At 58.3% G+C, this 14,110-nt stretch overlaps 4 protein-coding genes across 4 annotated transcripts; 1 reads left to right on the plus strand and 3 right to left on the minus strand.

Moving 5' to 3' along the window:
- Positions 1-1,810: 1,810 nt before the first annotated feature.
- C8Q71DRAFT_862755 (heme peroxidase) lies at positions 1,811-6,579 on the minus strand (the record flags this gene model as incomplete). The annotated part of the gene is made up of 26 exons (XM_047928068.1): positions 1,811-1,825; positions 1,872-1,959; positions 2,007-2,086; positions 2,141-2,168; positions 2,222-2,250; positions 2,307-2,317; positions 2,377-2,662; positions 2,718-2,838; positions 2,889-2,974; positions 3,029-3,208; positions 3,261-3,616; positions 3,681-3,819; positions 3,885-3,932; positions 3,993-4,036; positions 4,089-4,122; positions 4,175-4,308; positions 4,371-4,405; positions 4,463-4,545; positions 4,601-4,789; positions 4,856-5,074; positions 5,158-5,267; positions 5,334-5,489; positions 5,541-5,819; positions 6,155-6,239; positions 6,297-6,359; positions 6,412-6,579. 26 exons carry the CDS (start codon positions 6,577-6,579, stop codon positions 1,811-1,813), a joined length of 3,066 nt encoding a protein of 1,021 aa, XP_047773524.1.
- Positions 6,580-8,189: 1,610 nt separating this feature from the next.
- On the minus strand, positions 8,190-9,152 carry C8Q71DRAFT_381008 (uncharacterized protein). Its single transcript, XM_047918192.1, has 3 exons — positions 9,023-9,152; positions 8,752-8,961; positions 8,190-8,691 (listed from the first exon to the last, which is right to left on the minus strand). Exons 2-3 carry the CDS (start codon positions 8,949-8,951, stop codon positions 8,343-8,345), a joined length of 549 nt encoding a protein of 182 aa, XP_047773525.1. The 5' UTR covers positions 8,952-8,961; positions 9,023-9,152; the 3' UTR covers positions 8,190-8,342.
- A 640-nt stretch (positions 9,153-9,792) lies between these two features.
- On the minus strand, positions 9,793-11,176 carry C8Q71DRAFT_787636 (snare protein YKT6). Its single transcript, XM_047925183.1, has 4 exons — positions 10,818-11,176; positions 10,536-10,759; positions 10,155-10,265; positions 9,793-10,101 (listed from the first exon to the last, which is right to left on the minus strand). The coding sequence occupies exons 1-4, from the start codon at positions 11,053-11,055 to the stop codon at positions 10,075-10,077; spliced, it is 600 nt and encodes a 199-aa protein (XP_047773526.1). The 5' UTR covers positions 11,056-11,176; the 3' UTR covers positions 9,793-10,074.
- Positions 11,177-14,028, plus strand: C8Q71DRAFT_843079 (uncharacterized protein). Its single transcript, XM_047926561.1, has 6 exons — positions 11,177-11,999; positions 12,370-12,473; positions 12,523-12,784; positions 12,840-13,029; positions 13,082-13,400; positions 13,429-14,028. The coding sequence occupies exons 1-6, from the start codon at positions 11,517-11,519 to the stop codon at positions 13,850-13,852; spliced, it is 1,782 nt and encodes a 593-aa protein (XP_047773527.1). The 5' UTR covers positions 11,177-11,516; the 3' UTR covers positions 13,853-14,028.
- Positions 14,029-14,110: the final 82 nt, after the last annotated feature.

Genomic DNA, 14,110 nt, shown 5'->3' on the forward strand with positions numbered 1-14,110 from the left:
AGACTGGAGTAGGATGGGATTAGGATTGGATTGGATTAAGTGTGTGGATTGACTAGTGGATTGAGACTGAATTGGATTGGGATTAAGGTGGGATTGGATTAACAGGGGTTCCAAAAAGAACGAGCTAAATTCAATTTTCGGTTCATTAATGAACTAAAATAGATGCACTTAAACTGACAAAGATGGTGTGGTATGTTTTCAGCTTGCTTCTGACTGTTCTTCATGCTTAGACTACGTTGACCATCATGAATCTGTGTAACAAATAATCACCTCAACTCGTTGACGTGCAGGAGGTTCATAAATGTGTATGTTGTAGTAGAAAGTGCAGTGTTTGATGCTCGAATATATCTTCTTTAAATCAACCAATTTGCTATCGTGTCTCGTTCAATGTGTCTAGCATGCCTTAGATGCCCCCTTTCCTGACGCTGGATGATCTCTGCTGACGGCCGCTGACGGTTCCTGATACCCGCTGACGCTTTAGGCTTTGCATCTACTGACGGAAATAAGTTGAAATTTTGAACAACATATTCGTCCCTGCTGAACACCGCTGAGCTGCACTGACGTTGCTGAAATTCACTGATATAGCTACTTCAGTGACGTCAGTGGCTGTCAGCGGTTTCCCCAAAGTTCTGATGTGGTGCGGAGGATACAGATAGCACCGCCATTACACTCTCACACGATGCCTTGACGCGCGCGCTCCAGCAAGCCCTGGACGCTGGTGATTCTGATGATGCCAATGACGCATAGATGGGACGTTTCTTGGTGCGTTTGCACTTGCTGCCGTCGGGACAGATCATTGGCTGACCCGTTGTATGTCTTAGCCTGCAGTCTTCTCGTACTCAACAGACTTACTCACTGCTAATCAATACCCCTATAGTTGGTTTCATATACATATTACGGACCACTGTGACTGCTGCCTTACATTACTAGCACGCTTCAATCATAATTGTTGAACACCGTAGGATATTGAATACCGTAGCATTGCAGCCTTGCAATACATTTGATCTAATATTCTCGTACTGTCCGATGGTTCAATTCCGTGACGAGTGCTAGCAACAGTACAATTAATATGCACTTGACTACTGATTATACTTCCATATGTCACTCTACATAAGCCTATCAGTCTATTGCACTATCAGTCTAGTAGATCTATAGTGCTCTATGTTGTTCTATGTTGATTGGCAGTGGCGCTACAGACAGCTATAGTCTGAGCCGGCAATCTATGAGCTGCTATAAAGTAGGGGGTTCGCAATGAGCCTATACTGGCTACACCTGCTACATTATCCAATGTAGCAATTGTGATTTTCCCTGATGTAGATCTCATCAACAGAGGTTTTTGTAGTAGCAGGCACACAATGATGCAACTCATGCAGTAAGTAGTATGTAATTGCCTCGCAATGCTAGCACTATGTAATGCTTTGTTACTGTGTTGTATCATTCGTATATGTACTGTCATAATATACATGGATGGCTGCTCTGCTGGTATGTAGCTGACTGCAGAGGCCTGAAATCGTTAGACAGTGAGATGAATTAGGCACAAGTTAGGAGGGTTAGACCAGTTAGGGCAAGTTAGATGTGGTGACACTTTCCTGATGTTCAAGTCTGCATATTGAATCATGCTTCACATGCCCATCTCCAATAGAGCCAACTTTATCCAAGCATTTCTTGGCATGTGCTATTGTCACAGCTTTGATCACAAGAACAAATATCTACCATTGATTGACCTTTACTGATAGGGGTGATTCAAGTTGACACATGATGCAACAGGCCATGAATTATATGTCCATGACAGAACAAATGTAGTCATATCTCAACAGATCTTGAACTACTGAAGGTTAGCTGTATGCTGTCAGCACAACTGAATGACATACCTCAATGATGAGTGAGACAGGCCATGATGTGATCTCAGCATTGGTATCAAGGTATTGCACCTTGTCTCCATCACCAGCATTCATGATTCTGAAGCAGTCATCAGTGAGATTGTGAGTGAACATAGTAAGACTAACCTATGGAGCTGTCCTGATAACCCTGAAGCCCTCTGGACACTGATAAGGGCAAATATGGGCTGCAGTATGTGGAAGGCAGCCTGTATAGCTGGTCAGTATCTACGATCAGGGTGAATAGAGAACATCGTTGGTACTTGAATGAAAAGACTAGGATGCATGAGGCTGTGTATGGCAGATGAGCATGTAAGTCACAATGTTAACTGAACAGAACACACCCATGGTTGAGAGATGCTGCATTCTGGAACTATGAGACAATCTGTGTAAGATGATTTAGCGAGTGATAGACAAAACCAAACATACAGATAAGCCGTCTGTTGGAGCGGTATCAGTCAGTCATATAAGTCGCACATCAAAGGAGCATGCAACAGACCTAGTGCCTCCGCAATCATCGCGTCGAACGCAGCATCTGGTCGTTGCGAGCGCGACAAGACGTCGACGAATCGCGCGCGCCGCTCATCGCTCAGGTAGTAGTCGACGACTTGGCAGATGGCGCGCGAGAACAGCACGGCTGTCGGGACTAACTCTGCGAATATACCGGCGGCCAGAGCATCGCGCGAGCTGCCCTGCGAAGCGGCCCAGAGCGTCTGGAGGAATGGCCGTTCACGTTCATTCCTGCCAATCGCCGATTGTATGGCGCTGTCGGCGAAACCGCTGAGCTGGATGGGACTTATAAGCCAACGACAAGCATGGCCACCCGGTGAATGCACTCACGGAGTGCCCATTTGAGTCGGAAAGATTCTCCTTCGCAGATCTCATGATGAGAGCTGCTGCGCGCACAGCATGTTCGTGTACTTCGAATTTCCGCGATGCAGGAGCCTCATCGTAAACATAACTGTGGGTGTCTCAGCGCGCATCAGTATCATGCATCGGAACCGACCGCACCTCGCGACACTGCGGAACATATCGACCACTTCTTGAGGACGATATATTCCCTTCGGATTCGCCTCCGTCTTCAAAGGTAGGCCAACCTAAAGTACCAGTCAGCATGTCAACAGAGAAAGACAGTCGCTAAGTCGCTTTACAATGTCGTTGACGATCCACGCCACCGGGAGCACGTTGATGACGTCTCTGACGACGTTCAAATACTTGTTCTTCGACCCGACGTGCTCGATCGAACGCGTCGCGATCAGCTGTTCCGTCAACGTCCGGATCGACCACGCCTGCTTGGCGACCGCGTCGTCGTTGTACAATACACGGTCGACCTGCATCCGGCGAGTCAGCAACAACACAAAACAGCCTCATACTACCACTCACCGCTGCCACGTCCGGCATAACACCTCCTAACAAGCTCTGCACCCTGCCCTCCGGCTTCGCCAACCCGTTGACGCCATTTCCGTTAGGGACCAGCTGCGCCGACGACGGGAGCGAACGCGCGCGCGCCGGCCCTGCGGGCCGCGTCCAGTCGTACTTGGCGACGGGCGAGTCTGGCAGCGCGCTGACGAAGCCCTTCATGCGCTTCGGGACGATGAACGGGAAGAGTGCGTACGCCGACGCGGCGGGGTAGTAGTCCGGGAGGGTGCGGAAGAGCATCTTGTTGATGATCCCGCCGATCGAGCCGTCCTGCTTGTCGTACATGCAGTCCTGGTAGCCCCAAGACGTCAAGTTGAACGCTAGAAGGACGCGAGACAACAGCATCAGCGCGGATACAACGCGACGGACGGGCGGACGACTCACGCGTCATGTCGACGGTCAAGAACCGGTCCCCGCGCGTCAAGCACACCGCGTCCGCGAGGATCGCCCTCGAGATCGTGTACCCGGGACAGAGGCCCGAGCCGGGCATCGGCACCTTCGCCTCCTCCGCCTGGAGGCCCACCTGTGCAGACGCATGTCAACACGCGCCCACAATCGCAGCGAATCACATCTGGCGTGTATACGCACATGGAGCTCGAGATTGTCGATGTGGTGGTAGAGGCTCTCAGCGGCCATCTGGCGTGATGGGCATCAGCGGTTACCGGCGTACAGCGGATCTCAGTGCAGACGACTCACGTAGATCTTCGGATCCGGGTTCCATTCCTCAAAGGTCTTGTATGCTACATATCTGTGAATCACAAATATCACAGCCACAGAACTTCATCTACTTACGCCGCAGCCCAATGAACGATCTAAACTCGTTCAGCTATCCCACACGTTAGCCATTGTCGTTTCCCGGAGCTTGACAGCCGACTCACCGAGCATGTGCCCCAGCTGCGCGACTGCATGATCCCCAGGATCTCGATCACGCGCAGCGCGTCCGGGATGCCGCGCGCCTTGAACGCGCTCGCGGGAGACTCCGTCGCGTCGAGCAGGATCTTCGCGAGGTCCTCTGAAATGCAACGTTCATTCTACACCGCCCACACCGTCGCGACCGCAGACAAACATACTTACCATCGGCGAACCGACCGTCATGACCGCGTTTGAGTCTGCGCGAGAGTCAGAACTGCAATACGAGTAACGGGACTGCACGACGCACGACGCACCCGTTGAACGACCACTCCTTCACGTCCTTCGGTGCGCCCATCACCAGCTTGACCGCACCCGTCTTGAACTCGTCCACCGTAACCTACACCCAACACCCACCACACGCACACGCACACGCATGAGCCACCTCCACACACCCAAATCGCGACCAAACCACACACCTCCCCGCCCGACCTCCCACCGAACATCCCCTTAAAGAGCGCGTCGACCCACTCCGTGTCCTGCGCCGAACTCGTCGCATGCCAGCGATACATCAAATTGAACTCCGCCGAAACCATATTGCCCTCGCCCTGCGGTGCGAACTCATGGTTCATCCCCCGCATCGTCTACGACCCGCGAAAACACACTCAGCCCTCCCTCCGTACACCCACAGCGCAGAACGACAGACGCACCTCCAGCGGGTTGAGCCGCCAGCCGAGGCCGTCCCGCGTGAGGCCGAGGATCGCGCCGACGTAGTCGCCGAGGATGACCTGCATGAAGAACGCGGTGTTCACGAGGCGCGCGCGCTGGAACAGCTCCTCGTCCTGCGCCGCGCGCGCTTCCAGGTTTATCTTCGCCGGGTCGGCGAACGTGGCGCGCTCGTTGACGGCGAGGATCCGGGAGGCGACGAACTGCGTCCGAAGCGAGGGCGGCAAGGGGGTCCGAGTCAGCGTGCACGGCGGGGGAGAAGAGAAGAAGAGACGGTGATGCGTACGTTGTGGTTCCGGCAGAAGAGCACGAGCAGCGCGGCCGTCGAGGGCGGCATGAACAGGAGCCGCGCGTCCGCGAAGACGTCCTCCCACAGCCGACCCGAGCCGTCCTTGCCTGTTCCACACGTCCGCAGCCCCGCATCGTCAGCGAACGTAGCCAGACGGACAGCGCGGGACTCACGGCGGACGCTGTCGACCTGCGCCTGGGCGCTCCCGTAGAGCGGGCTCAGGTCGAGGTAGCTGCTCGCGGCGTTCTTCGTCCAGTCCCTCGCGTCCGTGTTGAACACGCTATGTATAACGATGTTCGCGAACGCGAAGAACATCGCGGAGAACCCCCCTGCGCACATATGAGCGCACCACTCTCAACAGGCTGCGCGCAAGGGCTCACCGGGGTGCTCGACGAACTCGTCGCGCTTGAGCAGCGTGTCGAAGACGAGCCCGGGGTCGGGGAGGTACTGCGGCGGGAGCGGGGTGGTCGAGGGGACGCTGCGCGCGTAGGGCGTGCCCGCCATGCCGAGCGTGGGCATGAGGACGTTGTAGTGCGCGCCGTCCGCGCTGCGGAAGGCATACTTGGCCCCGTCGGTGGGGCTCGGCGCGCTCGGCGGGGCGCTGGGTGTCTTGGGGAGCGTGAGGTACCCGCTCGGGGGGTGCGGGAGGTCTTTGTACACTGTTCCCGTAGTGAGCGTCAAGTCAGAGCCGTCGAGGTAGCATGAGAGACCCCCGCAGCCCCTCCCGTATTGCGGCACACCTCCTCGAGAAACGTACACAAGCAGAGGGTGTGGGCCTTTGAGGTGGCCCACACGCGGTACTGACATGCGGTTCTCGTGGAGGGGCCCAGCGATATGAAATCAGCTGTCGTGCCTCAACGTCTCTAAATGACGCTGTGGACCAGGCACGCGCTGGCGTGCGTCGAGGCCGCCGGCCGCTGCGACGGCTGGACCGTGGCGAGAGTTCACTGGGGCCCCGACGGCGTCCACCGTTACGAAGGACTGTTCCTCTCACATAGTTGGATCGCGGCGCGCTCGACCTGCTTGGCGAAGGCGGAGTCGTCCGGTGAGCGGGCCATGAGGGTGAGCAGCTTCTCGAGCTGGCGATGCGCGCACGGGTCAGTGGGTGCGCGCGCGCTGCGTGCTGGGCGGCTCACCAGGAACTCGCGGTCGTCGATGCCGGGGCCGTTGAGGCTGCGCACGGCGTGGATGTATGCGGGCTGTATGCGCGCGGTCAGCGGTACGCGACGCGCCGGGCGCGCTGGGACTCACGAGGTCGGCGGGGGTGAAGCCGGGCCCGCGGAGGAGGCGCTCCTGGATGTCGGTGATCTCGCGGGAGAGGTAGGGCGGCTGGGGGCGGGCGCCGGCGTCGTCGAGGGGGGCCGCGCTGGCGGCGAGGGCGTCGACGGCGGTCTTGACGTTCTGGAGGATGGTGCTCATGCTGGGCGGGGCGGTGTGGGGAGGACATGGGGAGGGGCGGGTTGATATAGGGAGGACAGGCGATGGATCTGGATGGCAGTCGAAGAGCTGCCAGACGGACGCGGCCGCCCATCTGCGAGCCCCGTTCCTGCGAAGTCAGAGGCCTTCCATGCGCACTGCCACCCTGCCGCCGCACGCAGACCCGAGGCTGCGGATGCAGAAGGGGCAGGCGTCGGCGCAGAGTCGCTGTGGCCGTGGCCGTGGACGAGCGACGTCCAACAACAGCGTGAGATCGGCTGATCGAGATCCGAATCGGCGCATCCGCTCGGGCGGTGACGCAGCCGTTGCGTGGCGACTGGGCGACGTGTCTGAAACGGATGTTCTGCGGATGCTGGCTGACTCTGTCTACGTCGCCTGCCGTACATCGTCATCTCGCTCTCAGACAGCCGTCCCAGGCCCGGTGCGTGTCCGCTGCTGTCACCCAAGCTCTGCAGCGCCCGACAATGCATTCCCGTACATTGTCCGCCCCAGCTTCGTGATAATCACCAGGCACAGCGCTGCGATATGGGCGCGCGAGCCTCGAGGCCCGCCAATAATCTGTCATATCATCGACTATAGGCCTCTCGCACTGCTCCCGTCGTTCCCATCTGCTCGATGTGGTACTAGAACACCTCATTGCTGTGGGAAGAACACGGTACGGCATTTCAGCGGTCTATATGAGCACTCCCCTCCACCGGCAACACAACCGTAGGCGCGTCGAGGGTCGTACGATCGTGCGGACGTTCTATGAGCACACTCACGACGACCGTCCTCAGGACATGGAATGTCGTAACGTTGTTTGGATGGCAAGTTGAAGCTACGGTTGCCCGCTAGTCCGTGGTTGAGCGCTTCGCGTGACGCGCCACGCCACATCATCGCGCGGCGCGACTTGGGCTGCCTATTGTTGGCCATGAAACTCTCAATACTGTTCCTATGGCCTAAATCATGGTACATAGATCCGGGATGTGCGTGGAGATTACGTCCCGAAACCACCCTTGAAATCGTCATAACTGGAGAATTGACGTGTCTACAGGCCTCCGACTTCCGACATAGCACTGCCATGGACGACCTGCTCACGAGAGGACGATGATGGCGAGACCAAGAGAGGTTCGGGAGACAAAGGGGTGCGCGACGGTACGTACGTACGTACGTGACAAGGATGTGGTTTGTATGTAGAAGCGAAATGTTGCATGCTCGCTGTGTGTCTTTCATTCATTTACTCGCGAGATGTTCAGCCCGAACTCCCAATCAGGATGTATGGTCATGCTCGTCCAACCCTCTGGAATACTCAAGAGCCTCATGGGTTTCTATGAGTGTGCATATTATTTAATACCCTTCTTGATGGGTAAACAGCGTCATTGGAGGTACTACGGGCCTCTGAAAACATGCCGCGAGGAGGGAGGAGGGGTGATGAATTCTAAGCTAGACGTGAGATATGGAATAGGAATACAGGCACAAAAGATCTCTTTTGCAAATCAGAATGTCATGCTTGCTATGAAAGAGTGCGCTGGAGCATACCGCGTGTGAGTGGTCGTCCGAGTGGGACAATTGTATGGGTGGTACCAAATCTGAACAGCCAATGTACACAGGCGACCGGTCCTTGTCCACCCCCAGTCGCATACTCGGCGCATCCGCGCATGGCGGGCCTGAGCCCGCCGTGCTTCGTGTGCTTCATATTCATGGCTGGCCGTCACATGTGCCACAGCTCACCTCGTCCGTATACTTATCAGAAGCTCCTCTCCGCGCTATGGGCACTGTAACCGACTTTCTGCACGCGCACGCCGGGCTCGTGCTTCAAGAAGTTCAAGTGCCGAGCTCGTGTCTGTTGAGCGTACGCAGAAAATGGCAATACACTCCTGTTTGCACGCCCGCCTGCTCGCGCTGTCTTGCGCCGCACTGGCGCGCTGTTGCTTCGCAAGTCGGTGTGCACGCGGAAGGTACATGGACGGTTGGTGGTTGGTCGCTGCAGTGGCCAAGTTCGAGGCGCGCAACCTTTGTTGTGCGCCCGGTTTTCGATTACTGTTCGTGGGCATGAGCTGGGGTGCATCCGACTCCAGCGGGGCGTACCCCTCCGAGTAATACACAGTGATCGTACTGTCCGAGGCGGAGCACAATCAGTCAGCCTCATCCGAGATGCGGAGGCTGGAAGCTTACTTGTCCACCCAACCCATCCTCAGTGCGAAGTTGTGCCACACGCTGTCAGTGAACGGCGTCTCGAAGAACATCGTCTCGGGCGTGTTCGACTGTAGGCCAGCAACACGGAGCGACTTCGCCAACGTGATGTTGGGGTCCTTGGCCGTGCTGAACGGGACACCGGCAGTTATCGTGAACTGTGAAGTAATCCGCGTATTCATGCCAGATTGGCTGCGACGCGACATCATGTCTCTATAAATATTATCTCTCCAAACTGAGATTGACAACGTACATGGTACTCGTGTGAATAATTGAGCGGTCTGCTGAGGTCGGTGTGTATCGACCAGTGGAAAGTCGTCGGACCACGTACTTGTCACGTACGTACCGTCAGGCACCCCTTTGTCTCCCGAACCTCTCTTGGTCTCGCCATCATCGTCCTCTCGTGAGCAGGTCGTCCATGGCAGTGCTATGTCGGAAGTCGGAGGCCTGTAGACACGTCAATTCTCCAGTTATGACGATTTCAAGGGTGGTTTCGGGACGTAATCTCCCCGCATATCCCGGATCTACCGTGATTTAGGCCATAGGAACAGTATTGAGAGTTTCATGGCCAACAATAGGCAGCCCAAGTCGCGCCGCGCGATGTGGCGTGGCGCGTCACGCGAAGCACTCAACCACGGACTAGCGGGCCTGTAGCGGGCAACCGTAGCAAGCACATGAAAGCTACCAATATGACTTGCCTTGCGTGGCTGTAAGATCCAAGGACATGCCGAATGGTCTGCCTACGGACACGACCACAATAGTATCCTACTACGATGCATGCGAGCATTGCACACTGATGCTCTCTGCATGTCCCGGGCCGAACCCGGTCACGTCCCTGAAATACGCAGAGACAACGGATGTATGTTCTCGCTCTCGACGCGACAGGCCATGTTCCATTATGTCCGAATCACCACAAACAAGATGGATGGTATCCCAATACAAACCGGCGTGGGCGTCGTTCAACTGTCCTACCCGCCGGCCCCATCGACAGGTAACGTTGGTGCGTCGCGCCGAACACAAGTGTTAGCAATCCGAAAGAGTCAGCGCATTGAAACCTAGTCGTACAAATACAATGCGAGCTACGTGTGTATCTAGACCGCGGCGTCGCGTGCGTCAGCGTCCCCGCAACCAACGTTCACCGCCGTACCACCGAGCTAGCGCACGCGAGAGAAGCATCGCAGTACGGACGTCCACGCATACGCGCGAAACGCTCGACCCACGCCCACGGTCGTCCGTGTCCAGCCACATCCCATCTGTCCACAGCACTGCCGGGCCCGAGTGCGCGCCCGCTTCAGAGCACCGCGCTCACATGACCACGCAACACGAGTTTTGCTTCAAACAGCATCAGTGAGCTCGCACGAGACGCGGAGGCGGCGGGGACGCACCTTCTTCGCGGTCTTGTAGAACGCCTTGCTCTGCGCGGAGAGCGCGTTCGAGCGGTCGACGAGGTCGTTGATCTTCTCCCCGCGCTCGAGCACGCTCTCGATCGTCTTGTGCTGTGGACAGATACAGATCCTGCATCAGCGTCCGTTGCGCGCGGACAGGTGCGCCTCAGACGGAGCGCCTCGATCGTGCATGGATGGCGGTGGGCGGTGTGGTCCATCGACGCAGTCGCGAAGATATGCAGTCCAGACATCTTCGTCGCTGACCCCGTCCTGCCACCAAACGCATGGCTCGACACCCCGTCCCCAATGCCGGACGAGCCAAAGCCAGCCCCCTCGTCCGCCCACCACCCGCGCGCCCGCATCCCAACGAAGCGCACTCACCAAGATGATCTTCGTCTCATCGAGCTCCTGCTGGACCTTCATGATCGCGTCCGCCTGGCGGGGGTCCTGGTACTTCTGGAGGTACGCGTTGATCTCCGGGAAGGCGATCGCCGCGGGCGCGTCGTACGCGGCGACGGGGACCTTCGCGATGAAGTCGTCGAGCAGCTTCGTGAGGAGCGAGAACGCGGGGCGGACGGGGTACTCCTGGTCCGTAATGATCACACCTGCGCACAACACCTCATCAGTCCGCGCACGCACCGGCACCGAGGAGGGCGCACTCACCCGCGAGCTGCTCCGCGCCGCCGCGGTTCCACACGTGCGCGGTGTACTGGTTCTCCTGGACGCTCTGGCGCTGGCCCTGCGGCGTGCGCTCCGCGATGGTCTTCGTGAAGAACTGCATGAACTCGCCGACGCTCGGGCGCTGGTAGAACGAGAAGGACGAGAGGTCCGTCGCCGTGCTGAGCGTCGTGCTCGTCGTGCTGGGCGGCGCGCGGACCACGGACAGCGCGTAGACCTTCATCGGTGGATCGGTCGATGTCTGCGTGGGTCGGCAGCGGCGGGTGTGGCGGCGAGTGAGGTAGGACTGTGGTGAGAGGGTATAGGACTCAGGAGGAGGTGGTCGCGGTGGAGGAGTCGACAGTGCCGGCGAGCGGTGCACCATGCGCGTCTCGACGGCGCGTTGTGGCAAGCGCTCGTACACGTGCCAAGGTACACTGCACGAAACGTACCTTCTCTCCTCCTGCTACTGCTGTGTCCTTTGGCACAACTCTCTGCTTCTTGCTACGCCGTCTGTCTACCCAAGTCTGGCACGCGAGGTTTGATTCTTGTCACCCTGAGACATCCCTCGACAAGACAAACATCGCGATAGTACATAGTATCTGCGTCTCGAGCCTCACAACACGCGCGAGGTGAACACAGCTCCCTCAACCCTATCCACGCGATAAAGCCGGGCTGATCCCTGAGTCTCCCGCTAACGATGTCATGTCGCTCTTCTCCGCCCTCTTCACCGCGCTCTACACCCTCGCCGGCCTCTGGGCCCTCATCCACCTTGCCCTCTGCCTCCTCCTCCCGCACACACCGCGCGTCGAGCTCTCGTACTACCCCCCGCCGTCCGACCGCTCCCCCATCCTGCTCACCACAACCGTATTGCTCCTCACCGTCCGCACGACACGCCTCAACGCGGGCGCGGATGCGCTCGCGGCGTGGTTCGGGAGGGCGCGGCGCGGGGGGGTGCGCAGGGCAGCCAAGGCGATGTACACCGTCGGCGGGGCCCTTGCCGCGGGCGGGATGCTCGGGGCGCTCGGCCTGCTCGGGTGGACGGCGGTCAGGTTGGCGGGGCGAGGGCTGGGACGGTGGGCCGTGCAGGGGGCGGCGGTGAACATCGCGCGTGTATGGAAGCGGGACGAGCTCCCCGCCACCTTCGCCACGAAGCGGGCGGACTCTGGCATACCCATCTACGCTATTGTGAGTTTGATGTTGCTTCGTGCTTGTTGACTCTTTCAGTTCTCCGTGCATTGTCGTGCCACGACATTTCTTCGAGCCAGTATAGCCTGTGGTGCGGAGTTCGTAGGCATTGGATAAGTGCTCTGATCTATATGACAGCGCGACAACAGCTGCTACCTCTGTATCTTCATTCCCATCACCGGACTTATGCTTCCAAACGAATGCCGCAGGCTATAGCAAGCAATGGCCGCTGACTGTACGTCTCATCGACTCGAGTTGCTGCAATGCTCCAGAGTACTCTTCATTGCTTCTGTTATATCCGGGCTCTGTACTCCTGTCATTTGGCCTGCCTCGATGTAGAAGACCGTGACGTCTAATGCAATATATTTAGATACCTGGAGTGACCGTCCCTTTGAGCCACATCCCTCTGCTCGTCTTCGCCCTCATCAGCAGTCAAATCATCCACGAGGTCGGGCACTTCATTACCGCTGCACTGTACGTTCCCAGCCCCGACGTCTCCCGTCAGCTAACTGTCGATACACAGTGAAAATGTCCCCGTGCTGTCCGTCGGCCTCTCGCTGAGCATCGTCATCCCCTCGGCTTTCGTCGCGCTCTCGCGCGGCGCCGTCCGCGAGCTGCCTGTCCCCGCGCGGCTACGTGTCGCCTCCTCGGGCGCGTTCCACAATATCGTACTCTACCTCATCTTCTCCGGGATCACGCACGCGCATATCGACCGCGCATTTCTGGGTGCGTTAGGCTACCGAGACGTGTCCGCGTGGGGACGCGTTGTATCGCACGTTCAACCCGTAGGTGTCATGTGTTATGTACGCTCAGGTCGGTTGACCGGACGTTGTCGTGTAGGGATCGCCGTTGGAAGGATACCTTCCCCTCGGGTCGATCGTAACGAAGATCGATGACGACCTGCTGTCGAGCGTCACCGACAACCACGACGCATGGACGGCGCTCCTCTCGCAGCCAGACGTGCGCAAGGCCACCGAAGAGAGCGAGGACGGGTGGCTGGGCTGGTGCGTGGACCGCCGATGGTTCGTAGGTAGGCTGCCTATCAGCGCCATCCCTCTCAACCCCGCTGACTCTCGCCGCAGATCAACCCGCCGCCTGCTGTTCTCCAGAGACGGCATCCCGGAACGCGACAGCATGCTTCGTCGCGTACCCGCCGCTCGCACTCGAGCGCTGTGTCGACCCCGTGCCCTACCTCGGTGACTCCGTCGAGGCACCCATTCACATGCGCTGCGCGTCCGCCGTAGAATGCAGCGCGGACCACGTCTGCGTACGCCCGCGCGACGACCAGGCGCTGCTCCGGTTGACGGTACACCTCCCCGCGTGGGTCACACCAAACGCCCATACATCAGACACGACAGTCGTCTGGAACGGCCCGCGCGCCGAGATCCTCGAGGAAGGCACGTAGTCCCTCCCCTCCCCAGACGAACAGCACTGACATCCACCCCATAGTCGGAGTGACAACGTACGCCCCGCGGCTGCGCCTCCTCCCGCTCGCCCTCCCGGGCCTGCTCTCCGCGCTCACGTCCTACTTCTCCGCGCTCAACCTCTCGCTCTTCCTCTTCAACCTCCTCCCGCTCTCCTTCCTCGACGGCGCGCCCTGCGTCTCTGCGTTCTTCGACATCGCCGTGCTCGCCGTCTCCGGCCCTGCGTCTGCCGCGTCGCTGGGGCCCGCGCCCGGCGACGTGGAGCTCGGTGCGCTCGAGGGCGGCGGGAGCCCGTTCGAGCGGTGGCATATGCGCTTCGACGTCCGGGCGAGGTGGAAGCGGAGGCTGGAGAGGGGGCTGCACTTGCTTTCGGCAGGGCTGGTGGGAGTGTGCATGCTCCTGGGGATGATAGTGGGGCTCGGCGGCTGAAGGGGACATCCGTGGTGTACTTGTCGTATCAATATGGACGGCTGTGATTTCTCTGTCTTGTGACGCGCTTTCATAACATGCTTTGCAACGTACGTGTTCTGTAGCTCTCACATGTAACGAACAGTCCTCGATATCAATGAACGAATGGGTATGGCGAAGGGTCCCATCATGCAAAACTGAAGCTCGAGATGTGCTACGCCTGATTCGCACTTGATGTCGTCACCTGAATATGTTACTCTGATTGCGCAGATCGCGCTT

The sequence above is a fragment of the Rhodofomes roseus genome (genome assembly GCF_022264815.1).
Source record: "Rhodofomes roseus strain CIRM-BRFM 1785 chromosome Unknown C8Q71scaffold_33, whole genome shotgun sequence".
In the NCBI taxonomy this organism is placed as follows: Eukaryota; Fungi; Basidiomycota; class Agaricomycetes; order Polyporales; family Fomitopsidaceae; genus Rhodofomes; species Rhodofomes roseus.